General features: G+C 39.3%; 1 protein-coding gene across 1 annotated transcript in view; it reads right to left on the bottom strand.

The window, feature by feature from the left end:
* FRMPD2 (FERM and PDZ domain containing 2) overlaps positions 1-14,055 on the bottom strand; it is a gene marked incomplete at both ends in the record, with an annotated part of 58,482 nt that extends 44,427 nt beyond the window's left edge. The window contains 9 exons of the mRNA XM_082002186.1: positions 616-754; positions 851-1,001; positions 1,765-1,939; positions 2,614-2,685; positions 4,245-4,395; positions 7,486-7,570; positions 11,084-11,215; positions 13,042-13,168; positions 14,023-14,055. Of these exons, the coding sequence (XP_081858312.1) occupies positions 616-754; positions 851-1,001; positions 1,765-1,939; positions 2,614-2,685; positions 4,245-4,395; positions 7,486-7,570; positions 11,084-11,215; positions 13,042-13,168; positions 14,023-14,055 (1,065 nt within the window). The remainder of the gene's footprint in view (positions 1-615; positions 755-850; positions 1,002-1,764; positions 1,940-2,613; positions 2,686-4,244; positions 4,396-7,485; positions 7,571-11,083; positions 11,216-13,041; positions 13,169-14,022) is intronic.
* Between the last annotated feature and the right edge of the window lie 1,234 nt (positions 14,056-15,289).

A 15,289-nucleotide genomic window follows, 5' to 3' on the forward strand; every position in this document is an offset into this window, starting at 1 on the left:
GAGAGGAGCCTTTTGTTCTTTCTTGACTTTTCTTGACTTTCTTGACTTTTCTTATTTGGTGCATTTCCAATTTCAGGGTGACTTGTACGCTTAAGTCCCCCTGTTGACATTTCCTGACAGCCAAATGTGCCTCCTACACCTGTGCTCAGCCAGGTGCTCAAAGCACGCCCTGCTTCTCTGTGCAGAGCGGGGAAAAGAGCTGGGCCTACAGGCGTGCCTGCGGCCCTGCACGTAGAGCTGTCGACAGGTACAGCTGCAGCAGTACAGCCTACAGTGGGGGACCCAGTGCTGGGATGGATCTGGCCAGATGGATCAGACCACTCAGAGTTCAATTAATATAGTTACACTGATTTATATAATTGAGGGTATGGAAGGGAACAGAAATGGGTATTTTGTGTACGCTTCAAAACTAGGATAACTAGTTCAGATCATCAGTGACCTTCCTGTCTTTGCAGCTTGTGGATCTGAGCCTACGCACAAAATAGCTGTGAATTCTGGAGTGTTTATTTATTTTTCTCTTCCATGTTTTCTAATCTCTTTTCGCCCCTCTGCACATCCATGCCCCTCTCTCTGTTGAGAGAGACCTCTGAGAAATATTGTATTACTTATCCATACCTCAGAAGCATAATTGCCGAGCTCTGCCTGTAAAGCCAAAGCGCCAAGCTTCAGGGCAGTCTCATCATTGCAATATAGTCGCTCTTCCAAGATATCTTTACGAAGCTGCAGGTAAAACTGATGCCTTGTCAAGCCATGCCTGGAACACAAAAAGGTTTAGGAACACAGGAGGAGCCTTGAACAGCCACTTTAAGTGCTACTGGTTTTCCTGCAGTCAGCAGAACTATGCACTTACTGGATAACATTAAAATGGTTGACAAAGAATTTTATCCTTAGAAAGAGTGTGAAATTAATGATGGAGGTTTTCTTCTTGGGTTGGTCATTCCAGCCATCTGGGGCCACTTTGTAGAGTTTGGTCTCCTCATCCAAAAAGAAGAATTCTTTACCTGAAAGGAGAATTTTGGGTTCTGTGATAAATCTGGAGATACTTCAGTAGCTCAAAGTTCTGCTGTCTTCATTCAGTGCATCACTAGCAGTAAAAAATAAAATGGATCACGGACATCAGTTGAGACTTGCTTCTCTGTGCCGTGGCTTAATTTCTTACTTCTTTGATGGAGAACTTAGGATAACACAATGTGTAACTGAGGATTACAATTGTTAGATGCTGGATTGGTGTGGTCTCTGTGGAATCACTTAAGAATTTATGGGGCTGGAATTCTGCTCACCATTCAGGTTCTGCACCCCATTGTCATCCTTGTGCCCTACACACAAGGTATGATTCTTCCTAGTGCCTCAGTTGTGCTTGCCATCAGAAATGGGCTAGGGAGATGTGGGTCTGCTAGATTAAATGGCTGAGTCTGTACTCCATTTTATATCTATGAAGGAAGACAGTCAGGCTTCCTTTGTACAGTGCTTCCTGGAATTTCTGCTGGAGCTACGTGGCTCTGTATTATTCCAGTGCAAGGCTGGGACAAAGCCTTTTCTGCATGGGAATATCATCAAGGAACAGTTTGGCTGTGCTGATGCACAATCCTAGGGTAGACATGCTTCATGTCAGTGCAGTACAGTTTAAACCAACGTACCTTACTTTTGCTTAAGCTTTGGACCTGCTTTTGTCTGAGGATCTTAGAGGATCTTTAATAGATTCATTAATAAAGTGACTGAGGTGCTGAGGGAGAGAACTGTTACTGTAGTTAGCTGTGTCATTACCTTTCAGGTAAGCCAAGCCAAAGTAGAAATGTTCCACCAAGTTTGCATACGCCACCACGGTGTTGAAAACATCTCTTGCCTTGGACTTGATGTCACATTGCACCTCAAGGCACTGCCCATTGAGTAGAATCACATTGAGATCCCTTTGGGACAAATAGGATTTCCCTTTTTTAGTCTAAGAACATATAACAGAGAGTGAAGAATGAGTGCCAAGTACAAGCAATGCAAGTTCCACAGCATTTTATTACTGAGGCCCCACTTAGTCTCCTGTCTCTACATAACCTGATGGAATTGGTCACAACACTATGCTTCTCCCTGCCTCCCTTCTCATGAATTAATATCCCAAACATTTCTAGTTATTAAAAAACCCAGGGAATCCCAACAGAATGGCTGAGCATACTCAGACTCTATAATCACCAGAGTTATTCTAGATTTGAGGGTAATTCCAGATTTTCTTTGCCGTCATTTTTACTACTGTATTCTGTCAGCTTTTTACCTTATCTTAATGAAAGGTAGAGGATGTGCCTGTAAACTCGAGTCCAATACATTGGCACTAGATGTCACATTGCATATTTGCTGTATAATCTTCATCTCAGAAGTCTTGTGCTAAAGTGAGCATTCTTAGCTGAGAAGGATAAATTAAGCTATTTTCACACCAACAGAAATAAGTATGTGGCACTGAGAATTAAATGACCTCCTTTCAAGTCTCAATACCTCTGCAGGAACCCTAACTTGGCCTGGGAGGAGGACATGGTAAGAATACTGGGTTGGGACTCAGATGTGACTTACAAAGAGACCCAGCTAAAAAGGTCACTAGATTATTTCTGAATTCTTAATGTTCATACTTACCACAATTGATCCAGGCAGCTGTAAGGTCACTGGTGGTTCACTAGACAAAATAATAAATTCTGGACCTGAAAACTGTGAGGAGACAATTTAGAAATTTAATAAATATCTCCTTAATATAAAGAAGATCCCAAACATCAGTACCAATGAAACCTATTTCTGTTGATCTGTATGCTGTAGCTAATTGACTTCAGTGTCTAATAAGGTGCAAATGCTGATTGAAGACTTCTCTCTGGGGTTTCACCTGTGTGGACTTTCTGGGGTCTAATTAGGGGTAAGCTCATCCTGACGCCTTTTCTTCTGTAAAAGCATCTAACCAAGATCCCTTGCCTTTGCAAGGCACCTATTTTCATGACACAGAAACTTAATTTCTTCTGAGACCTTTTCCTGTTTGATCCCCAAGTTACTATGAGGACAGTCACAGACATGTACACACATACATACACGCCACTGTGATTTCATAAGCCTAGCTTCCATAGGGAACCAGACTAAATTGCAGAGCTGCTTTCTTCCCTGTAATGAAGTTTGACTATATTTCTTCTTAGCAGACACTGTATTCTTTCTTTTTAACTTCAGCAAACTTTAACAGCACAAGATGCTTTTTTCTTGCTGAGCATCCACCTCAAGGAATTTTGCATATTGAGGTTTTTTCAGGCTCATCTATGCTTTTAGATCCTTGAAGCAGACAGAAATAACTAAATGTCTGCAAGTGGTAAGATGTGTATCGTTCCAACCATTCTCCATGACTTAGTACCTTGATCCATTTAGATCTTTTTTTTGAGAAAATTTATAGTTTGTTTCATAATACTAGTATTGTCCTGCCAACAGACAATTGTATCACTTACAAAGAGGGACTAGCACTTTGTTGTAACAGTTTCTGGGCTCCTTCTGAGGAATTTAATTATTATCCCAGCAAAAAACATATTAACAAAATTTAAAACTAAATTTATATATAAAAAGATAATTTCCCAAAGTATCTAACTGAAACTCTTGATGAAAGTTCTGCCACTGGTCAGTCTTGAGCTTGTGAACTGAGCACAGGTGAAGGGACTCACCAGCCGGAAACTTGTCCCTTCTTCCTCCCAAGAGAAAACTCCATGGGCAGCATTGTGGAGTTTTCTGTGATTCAGTTATTTATGGTTTTTTGTAATCCAGCTGCCGAAGAGACATCACCCTTCCCATTTAACACAGTCCTACAACAAATGAGCAACTAGAAATAGACCCTTAGGTGAACTAGTGGTTTGGCATGTTCACTGCTAGCCTATGCTTTCTGTCAAGGCATACACTGTAAGAAAAATTTAAGTCCTCTGAGCACTGTTGACCAGCAAGGGTTTGGGCTCACTGTCTCTGTAAATGTTTTTGCTTTCTGAAGCTGCTGTTAAAGTGGTTGATGAAAACAGTCCATATGGTGTTTGATGCTTGCAGAAATCACACATGTAGGTCAGAGAGGTTTTGATTATAAGTTTTTGCTTAGTCTTTATGAACAAGAGCTTTCACTACCTTCAGTTCTGAGTTATCAGAACCAGATCATGCCTAATTTGGAGTCTGTCAATTTAGAATACTCAACTGGATGAGAGGTTTCTCTTCAGTGATATTTACATTTTGAAATCAGCTTATATGTTTTCATTAGTCACCTTTTCCTTCCTGTGGAACAAACATTTCTGTGATGCAGGAGCTGCTGTGTAGTCCTTTGTAGACACAGAGAAGGTGGAACCTAAACTCAGCAGATTCTGTCTGCTGTTCTTCTGAGTTCCAACAGGGATTTCTTCTACAGCACTGACTGACCTTCAAAAGAAATGTCATGGTGAACAACATATATCGCATGCAATCAAAACAACACAGACTTGAGGACAAAGAGTGTAAGGTACATTGACTGGCAGAATATTATGAAATCCAGGGCAATGTCAGTTCCAAGTTGTTAAATATTTCTTCACAGAAAAAGGAAAAATAATTTAACATAGATAATATTACCGATGCCCTTTGTAAATAAATTTAAACTATGCTTTAATTCAGTAACAGTCGTCTTTTTCTTTTGGTGAGCCAGATCTAGCAGATTTAAGTCTGGTGAAGCCAACAGGCAAAGAATTAGCCCCATGCCTTTCTGGAAATTCTACAGGATGAAGTCAATTCCTCATTTCTTATTTTCTGAAGCAAAAAAGCTTCAGAATACTATGACATTTGTTGTTACATTATTAAGAATTTTCCAGGAATGGGAACTAAATTATTTGAATACTAGATCATTAGAATAAATTAATGTCTTACGGAACTGAGGGAATTTTCAGTTTAATTGAGAGAGAGATGTGTGAAATCTCAGATCAGAAAGCTGTCTTTATACTATACTTTTAACCCAAAAGTAATGGTGTTTTCCATGTGAGCAGACACATGTATGCATAGAGTAAACATATATATTCTTATCAGTGAGGAAAGAATGATTACATGGTATTGAAGGAAAGGGTTTTTTGAAGTGGATTTTTGTTAACTACATTTTTAACAAAAGCCGAAGTCACACAGAAGATTTTTTATTATCCCAAAGTTTTATGCTTTTCTTTTGCATGTTGTAGAGTTGCTTCAGGGAACTATTCAGGGAGTTTCAGAAGGTTTTTAACGAAGTTACTGGAGTAGTTGCCAACCTGTTCTCCCTAGTATCCAGTGACAGAACATGTGGGAATGGTCCAAAGTTGCACCAGGGGAGTTTCAGACTTGATATTAGGAAGCATTTCTTTACTGGGAGGGTGACCAAACACTGGAACAGGCTTCCTAGAGATGTGGTCAATGCCTCAAGCCTGTCAGTGTTTAAAAGGCAGGTCTCTTCCAACTGAACTATTCTGTTCTGTGCTATGCTATGCTAGTTTGCATTCCTCTGTCTATAAAGATATCTAGATATTTTTCTTTCTATCAACATAGAGATCAACATTTAACTAAGAAACATGCCTAAAAATGACCTGACATGACTTTTGTGGGTATAAAAATCCTATTAGCTCAAAACCCAAGATGCTGTATTAAGAAGACTTTTTTTTTCCTGTGGAAAGAACTTCCTGTTGTTAGTCCTGCAAGGTAAGAGATGCCAGACTTGACAGCTCTGTCTTCTTTATATATAGGCCATAGCCCTGCATATACTTACAAGCTTAATTTTATGAGATGTATATTATGTCAATTGGACTGCTGACAGAAGTGAGTGTCATGATATTAGTAAGCTTTATAGATAGTAAATGCATCACTAAAGTTTTGTGTTGATTGTCCTCTTGTATGGGAAATCAGTGGTTTACAGACTAATTATTTCAACTTCACTGTTGTCATGGTTCTTACAATACAGTGATGACCTTGGTAGAAATTCAACTGCAGATGCTTGCAACCAAAAGTCCCTGAAGTTCTGTGGGAAAGAGCTTGCTGGAAATTTGGAGGAGAGTTCATCTTTCAGCAGAGGAGTGGAACATTTTCTTGGCAGCATGATTTTAGATCAAGGATATCAAGATGATACCCAGGTTGGTAGTCAGAGGCATGGCAATTGCTCCAAAATATTGACTAAATAAATATTCTGTTACTGATATCATTTCCGGGTGTGTGATGCATATATAGAGGTTTGTATATACACATAGATATGTATGTGTCTGTAGTTAGACAGGTAGACAGAGAGTTCTTTCTTTACAAAAGCTGCCACTATCCCACAACCTGCTTGTAGTTTTTGTTCTTATTGTATGTTTAGAGGTGCACTGGGGTATCATACATAGCTCAGATTATCATGGCTGATTTATCAGGAAATTCAAACTGTTTACTTGGGATACATTTAATTGGGAGTTGATCTAAATGGAGTATTTCCTGTGGGCCTGAATTACTCATGTCATGGTTAAAAGAAGAAACTCCTGTTTAACTGGGTCAGGATCTCAATTTAAATGGAATGTCTGTAGGGATTACATGGTGCTTAACCATGGGTTTCTGGTCTTTGTGGTGCCTAGAGGTTAACAGTACTTACATCTCCTCTTCATTTGGAAACAGCCATAATTACAGCTGCACTATGCTCACACCTAGTGTAGAAAACTCTTGTTTGGCAGCAGTGGTGTTTCCCTGGCTTTTGAAAAGGAGTTAGTATCAGTTGTACAATTCTCAGCTTTCCTTGTCTATGTACAGGGCTGCTGTAGATGCCATGGCTGAAATGAGGCTAATCCTCATGACAGAGCAGAGGTCTTTACTGCTTGTGTCCCTGGGTTACCTATAACTCTTTAGTAAAGTGGTGGCACAGGGCTGGATATGGTTGACACAAGTGAGACAAATCAGTCTAAGAACTGAGATGGAAATGCAAATAATCCACTGAAAATGATGGATCATATACATGGTCTGTCATAAACACTCCAGAACACATCAAGCCTCTGCTAATGTGACAGCAAGGCAAGACCAGATCCAAAATCTGAATGTAGACCATTACAGACTCTGCAGAATGCCTTGCCAGTGAAAGCAATGACTGGTCATGCCTTTTCAACAGGTTTTTCCCTTCCACACTCTCTGTGAAGCTGCTTCCCAGTTGTTTCAGCCACAGTGAGCTATTGTTGTTACCTGTCTGATTGTGGGACAGCTGTTCTGGGAGGCCAGTGACATCTGGCAGGACACAGTGGTAAAGAGTAAAGGTGGAAAACTTCAATGTGCTTGTTTTGTATGGATTGTTTAGGGCCCAAGCTCCTTCTCACTAGAGCATTTGGACTGTTTTGCGTGGAGCCAAACCAAGTCTAGGTGCACTTTAATTCTACATAAACAGTATCTATTATCAAAACTGCTTCAGCTGGTGATCCAGGGATTTTCTGATAATGACATTGCCACACTGGTTGTCTGCTTCACTTGGTGATAAAACAGCTTCCATCTTTTAGGAATATGAGTTTTGATTACCTGTTTATGAAGAGCTTGTAGCTACTTTGTGTCCTTGACCCACTAAGCGTGGGGTCCCATGACCTGTGCGTCTGTGGAACTCTCCCTGAAATGAATAAAGCAAGTTTCACAACTGAAGCAATTGTAGCAGCACTCAGCATCAGATCTTGGCACAATTACAAGAAGGAGGAAGTTTAGACTGGCTTACTTCCTCTCTTGTGTTCTTGCTTGGCCATGATAAATGGCTATTTGATAAGGCTAAGTGAATACTACACCAGCAGTATTCCCATTTCTGCAGTTATTGTTACTTCCTCTTCATAACCCTTCATGTGAATGTAATTTAGAAAATAGCTGTGTAGGTACAATGGCTGTTATTTCCATATGTATGGGGGTAATTTATGAAACAGTTTTTGCTCTTCAAAAATTACTGCTAGTATTCTTTGTTATTCTATTTCCAGGCATAAAATCAGGGTGAAAAAGCCATGAAAATTCTCTGGCTTAATCAGAGTAGGATATAAAATCACTGAAATGAAAACTATTTGTAAATATTCCATTGGTTATTTGCTACGTTAAGTATATCGTGAAAGTTTTTACATCATAAAAATCTGGTGGGAATATAGGAAGGTTTAAGAGTCATTAGCAGATAAGATTTGCATAATTTTTCACCTTCAGTCATCTTTCCTGCTACAGAAGGGCTAGGCATTGCTTTGTCCGAATACGTGAAGGCTGAAATTTAGAGGTAGAACCAGAAAGAGTTATGCAAGTGATAGTTCCATGAACATTTCTTCTAGCAGCAGAAATTTTTAAATCCTTTAGGGAAGGTTGGGAAGGTTAATTTTTTCTTCACTTGGATCATTTCTTTTATTTTATCTGAAGAATTGCATATCGAACTATTACATAGGCAGAATGATAGAGGTGATGAGTGATGTGGAAGTAATCATTTAGGTCAGATTTTTGTCCAGATAAAATATCCATGAACTACACTCTGAGACCTCACTCTGAATTCTAACATGAAAACATGACATTGGATTCTAGTGTACCAACCACAAATTGCAATTTTAAAAACTAGAAAATCTACAGTCACGTTGCTAAAATATACATAAACATGTTTTTTCAAGCTGCAGATGGTAGTGACAAAATGTGAGATTTGAGATAAGCCAAATACTCAGGGCTAGTTACCAAAGTTAAGATTCAGTCCTGTGGTCTGAAACTGCATGCTTTTTAATGAGAAAGCCTTGCAAAATTCTCTGCTTACACTATAGGTTTCACATAGTTGTATAAATGTACTTTGACAAGCACATACAGTTTTCTGTCTCAGCTGTTATGGCAGTGGGACAAGTTGGCTAGTGTCAGTGGCCAGACTGCCATGCTTTGATCATAAATCCAACACAAATCCTGATGTTTAAGTAACATGTGGCCCTGAAATAATTTGTTCCTGTAGATGATTAACTTATTATATGTTAAATGAGCTTCTAAAATGGAGTCTGGATAGAGATATTGATCTCCCTCAATAATGGTACTCTACTAGATGGTAATAATTCTTTTCAGAGAAGAATGCATTTTTCTAATACATTTTCTCATGAAAGAATGTCTGCGGCAAACAAGCTCTCACATTCTGTGTTTTCTGTATTTTTAGAGTTTTGTCTTACAAAATCTGAGTATGAACAGCTACTGATGTTTCAGTGGAGACCTCTGCGACATGCAGAAAGCACTGGAATGAGCCTTTGTCAAGTTTCTGACCAAAATTTTTTTAGAAAGGACTTACAAAACAAGCTCCCGAGTTTACATTCACTATGTGCCACTAGGTATGTGACTAACACATATGCATCACATAGGGAGAAGCTGCAATCTCAGGTTTTTATTGTTGCTGATATTGATTGCAATTCTGGAGCTTCAGAAAAGCAGTGCCTTTCAGGAGGAGAGTATCAACAGCAGCTGCATGAGTAACCTCACCTTCCTCATCCTTGGGGCTGAGAGGCTATTACATGGGGTTTTTCTTCCCAAGATATATTCACTTTCTGTGAATTATCTCCTGACAGACTTATGATAATGCAGTGTGCACGCAGTTTTTTTGCCATTTTTTCTAGGGAAATTAGTCCCTTGAGGTCATGCTCTATACCTTTCATTTTTGCCTAGTAAACTTTAAACCTTTTGAATTTGGAAGAGTGTGGTTAATAAGTTCCTACAAATTTCATGGCAATCAGCATCTGGATATCATAAACCCAAATTAACCCTCCCCAGTGAGGAAAAGCAAGGACTACTCAGCAGTTTTCTGTTATTTATGGCATCGGTGAACTAACCAGTCAGTGCATACCTTGTTGCATCATAACTGATGTAGCGGATGCTAGAGTTATTGCCTTAGGGAAGAAAATTCTGGGATAAAAAAATCGCACATGCTTACAGAGCACATTTGAATCCATGCCACAGGAGGACCCTGTACTTAATTTCTCATGGAGGCTCATAGAGGGAGGAAGTAAACTTCAAAGTACAGAGTAAACTTCCACCTTTGGGTCTGGAAGCTCAGGAGAAGTGCCCCAGGCAGGATGGAAATAAAGCCTGAAAGCAGATGGGAGGGTGGGTAACTGTGGAACGGAGAATAGAAATGGGCAGGAGTCAGAGAATGGGGAACTGGCATGGTAAGCTTGGGTTTTTTAGGAGACACTGATGACATTTGGCAACAGAAAACTTTCGCTTTTGGGCAGTGTGAACATCCCGTCTAGGCGTTCGTAGCTCAGATTCCAATTTAAACATGAAGATACATGTGCACAGCTGTACTCCCCTTTCTGCTGAATTCCCTTCTTTTCTTCATAGTATCTCCTTACACTGTGATTTAAGTGGCTTGGGAAGGACCCTGACTGATGTCTACCACAGTGTCTTCACTGAATGGATCTTCTCCCAAACAGTTTCTTTCATGCTGTTCCCACCATAAAAGGATTGAAAGTGGAGCTAAAATTTCAACTCTGATATCTCTGGACAAAGTAAATCAGAAGAGCAGCATTGCAACCTGGCATTTAGCACAATGAAAACAACACGCTGAGCAGGAAATATACAATGGCTTTAGGACAAAAATGCGAAGAAAACAAAGGGTTGTTTCATTGTTTTTTTCCTTTTAGATTTCAGAATTAGTCCCTTTGTTTTTCAAATGGGCTTGAAGAAACATTAATCCCCACCATTCAAGTCTCACATATTGTTCATAGATTCAACTGATCTCAGTGCTGCCATCTTGACATTGCCCATCATATGCATTTGTGGGATAGCTCCACCATTTCTCATGTGTTTCATGACCCCATGTGCCAGAAACATGCTGCCAGGCTTTGTCTGTGATCTGCTGATCTGATCTACCTTCACCTGGCAAAGGGGGCATAAAGCAAGAAAAAGGTGATGGTGCTGCATGGTAACCAGGAAACATATAGCTTTACAGTAGGACACAAGTGAAAAGGAATCCAGTATAAAAGGATCTTTCTTCTCTGCAGTTTAGCACAAATATACCTCCCTAGTCACATAATCACCAGTGTGTGGGAGCAGCTATCACCTGACCGTACATGTGTAGTGTCATATGTCAGGGGACAAAAGAAGTGAGTACATAAATCATAAACATAATCGTTCAGGAAAATTTTACCTCTTCTGTGTCCTCGGTTAGACAGTATCAAAGACGTACTTTCAGAAATACTATTAGAGTCACTGTAGTCTACAGAGAGTTGTCTGTAATCTTCTGTTGACCAGCTATAATTCATTAATCTGGACCCTTTGTCTGGAAACAGAAAGGAAGTATGGTGAATCACAGACTTTAATTATAAATCATTGTCTCTGCATGATGACGTAAATAACATTTGGCTTGACTAATTTTTATACAGTCCATGTCTGCCTGTCTTCTAATCCTGACTTCAATTCTTTAAGGATCAAGGAAAGCTTGGTAACTTCATTCTATTACTTTCATAATCTTATTCTGACACAAAATAGTTGTCATAGTTCTCCTCATCCATTCCAAATAAAACCATTCTAATATATTAATTCTATTTTGCATGTTTAACTGTAAAGTTGCAAAGTGCAGATAACCTGCAAAGTTCTCCTTCCTTGTATTCAGAAGCCCAAAACCTTCATCTATAAGGTATTCTTTCTGTGTGCTGGATGGACAGTGCCCAGACACAAGCCACTACCAGAGTCAGCTGCAGAAATTCCATTAAGGGGTCATCCTAAGTCATTAATAAGTACATATTTCTGTTGCACCCTAACTTTACTTTGATTGCACTGTCTCTTGTCCCTTTCCAGAATCTCTGAAGGTGATCATTTTTAATTTAAAAAAAAAAAGAATGAAATCGAATGCTGCCTTGAAAAGTGAAGCTTACATGTTCTCAATGGAATCAATATCCTGATTCATTGAAGTCCTTAAGCTAGTCTAAACCATGTGACCAAAATCCCTAGAAAACACAGAGATCACCACAGATACATAGTCACTAGAACCAGAAGCAGGAAAATGGCAGGAATTTGTGGCTAATAGGAGGCTGAAGATGGGATCATCCCTTTCGGCAGCAGCAGAGTTTTCACTAGCTTATGCAAGTGTGAATCTGTACGCTTAGCTTCTGAATGAGTGAGTGAGCCAATATGATTTGAGGGCTGGTTTGTCTGTATTTTGTCTATATTTGTCTTCTGATTTCCAGAAGAATCTCCTTTTCTTATGACCAATAATACCTCATAGAAATGTTACACAGGTATTTAAGCGTGTGTTTAATTCTAGCTGAGATTAGTGGGATATATGTGATTTGCTGAATAGGAGTTGTATTGTTCATATACCTAGTGTTGAGCATATCCCAAAAAAACCTGCATAGCTTGAGCCAACCTTCCCCTTGCCCCAAAATCAGAGATTTCTGTTGAAGTGAACAGTACAATATAAAGAGTAGAAAAAACTATCTGAACCTGAAGTCCACATTTAGTTACAGTTAGAGGATTACTCTGAGAGATAATAAAATCTTGATCTTAGTCAAATGAAATGTGAAATTACTATCTGCTGGTTTATTTTTATAGTGAGCAGAATTTGGCCTTGTGTCTTGAAATCACTCCACCAATCCATGTGTGAATTTATAAAACATCTCTTGAATAGAAAAATGGAACTAAAATAAAGAAGAAACCACAAATCTTTGCTTGAGTACTCAAATATGAAGGATGAATTTATATTCCTTAATGGCAACAGGATAACTTCACAGAATCCCACTCTTTGCCTTCGAAAATACACTGCAGTATACAAAGTACAAAAGCAGTTTTGGAAGTAGTTTTGATTTATATTGCACAGGTTTTATGCAAAGTGCTTTAAGAGTCAAATCTGTGCAAGCTGATTTGTTATCATTGCTTCACAGCCCTCAGACTACTGTCCTTTGAGGAAATAAGGAACAGAAACCCTGCCGTCTTGCCTTAGTGTCTTTCCATTAATAAGTCATTTATATGTAAAGCAATAAATATCGTATCCGACACCACATGTAATCACTACAGCGTGAAATTAAACAATTCATCTAGTTTAGGAAAGACTCAGAGAAGGCTGGCTGTATCCTTATTAGACAGTTAAGATTATAAATCCTTCTTTACCTTGGTGAAAATTCATCTGGGAGGACAGTGGTGAGGTGTCCGATATTTTCTCATGCAGTCTTTTCCTTATCACATGACTTCTGTTAAGCTGAGAGGCTGTGTTGTCTTCGGTGACCACCCGCTCTACCTAGAAGACAGTAGTACTGCAAGTCAATGTCATATGATATGTGGACTTTGGACTCTCATGCTGAAGTGATCCTTGCCCTCTGCTTGTCAGAGGCTGCCGATTTGCTTGGTATAAGCAACTTCATCTTCTCAGATTAACACAAAGCAGGATTGAGTTTTGATGGCATCATGCTCTCATGCTACCTGTGTTTTAGAGAGGATACCCTCTGTTACAGTGAGGAAGTAGAATAATAGAGAATGCAAGGGAAAAGGTCATCTCAGAATTTTAATGAATACTGGTTGAAAACAGAAAAAAAGATATTTGCAGCTTGTCAACAAAAATGTTTGTTGATATTTCAAATCTTGAAAAAGACTCAGGTGCTTACTTATTAAAGACTTCACGTGGTCAGGCTTGATTGCACGGTGAATGTTCAGCTCCACTCAAGGATGGTAAATGAAATTCTCAATATGATGTAAATGTGATTTCTTTTAATTTCATACAGAAAGTCTGAGACCAGAGTGGCAATGGGGAAATCTTCTCTCTTGTGTAAAGTCCATTCCTTTGGATAATATGAAGTCTCTGTAAAGGTTATGATTGCTTCAGTATTAACCAAAGAAATGAAGATACTGTAAGTGCAAAAGCTGGATTTGTATAATTTCCCAGGAGTGTAAGAGTGGTGAGAGAGATGGCTTCATTCCCTCATTTGCTTGTACACATGCCCACTCAATTTCCTGCTTAGAAGTCTAGAACTAAATCTCACTTCTTTAATTCATACGAGCATTAATTTCAAGCAATTGCTCACCTGTATCCCATGTCGCTGCTCACCTCTCTCACTAAAGAAAAGGAGATGGTTAGAGTATGACAGTAGTACCTACCTCACTGACACTTCCCACAGCAAGCTGGACCATTTTCTTTATATAGACGTTTGCTGGTAAGGCAGCAGATTCCTTCTGATGTGCCTCACATGCTTCCAGAATTGATTCAGGAGAAAGTCTTTTATGTGGCACATCTTCACATAGTGTCAGCAAGAGCATGTGTAGCTGGTCACTCAGCTGGAGGGACTGAGTCAAAACAGAGGTGCTGTTAAATGGTATCTCCCAGTGATCTGAAATCCTGTGTAAACTGGGACAAGGACTTTCTGTAAGCCTTTCACCCTGAGTTAGAAATGAGCACTTTCCATTTCCATCTAAAGGAATGAATTCCTTTAGGCTTTGGGAAAATTCCAGACAGGCAGCATAACAGCACTAAATGGAGCCTCTAATGGATAGATTCTTCCAGGATAGCCTTGGAAGAAACTGGCATCTACAAGGAGGGGCAGCAGCAGCCTGTATAGGGACTTCTTGGTGCCAGACAACAGTTCAGTCTGCTCCACAGCTTTGCTAATTAGACTGTGAATCTTAAAGATTCATGCAAGTAAGATATGTGGCAGCATTAGCTTCAAAAAGGTGAAGGGTTGTACCACCCAAAACTGTTGCTATATAGACCGAATACTTAAATTTTAGAGTCATTTAGCTTATAGAGCCTTCTCTCTTAGACCATGTATACCCATGAGGGGGAGGTTAAATCTACTAAAAGCTTGTGCTGTCCAAATCAAAACCATGCAATCAAAGGCATGGATATAGAAACTAAGCAAAATGTGTGCTATAAATCTTTGAAAGGATTCTGAGTAAGCAAGAAATGCAAAATTTCAACTAGCAGAGATGCTGGTAGAATTTATGCAGAAATAAGGAGAGTTATTTAGTTTTATTCTAGCATCCCATGCTTTGAAAAAGCACATAAATGTGCATAGCACCACAGTCATGCCAACATGATGTTTTTCTTTTGGCCCTTCCTGTCACAGAAAAGACCTTTAAGATCATCGAGTCCAACCGTAAACCTAACACTGCCAAGTCCATCTTTAAACCATGTCCCTAAGTGCCACATCTACACATCTGTGAAATACCTCCAGGGATGGTGACTCAACCACTTCACTGGGCAGCCTGTTCCTTATTACAGTCTTGGAATAAATAATCTTCACTCTTAAAAGCAAGGTACAATTCAACTTAATGGGAACAATTCTGGTTTTTGAAGAAAAAGGGAAACAAAAAGGAAAGTAAAGATGAGGCCTAACTAAATTCCTGATTTAGATTTTTGGTGAAGACT

The sequence above is a fragment of the Phaethon aethereus genome, assembly GCF_964289735.1.
Source record: "Phaethon aethereus genome assembly, chromosome: 7".
In the NCBI taxonomy this organism is placed as follows: Eukaryota; Metazoa; Chordata; class Aves; order Phaethontiformes; family Phaethontidae; genus Phaethon; species Phaethon aethereus.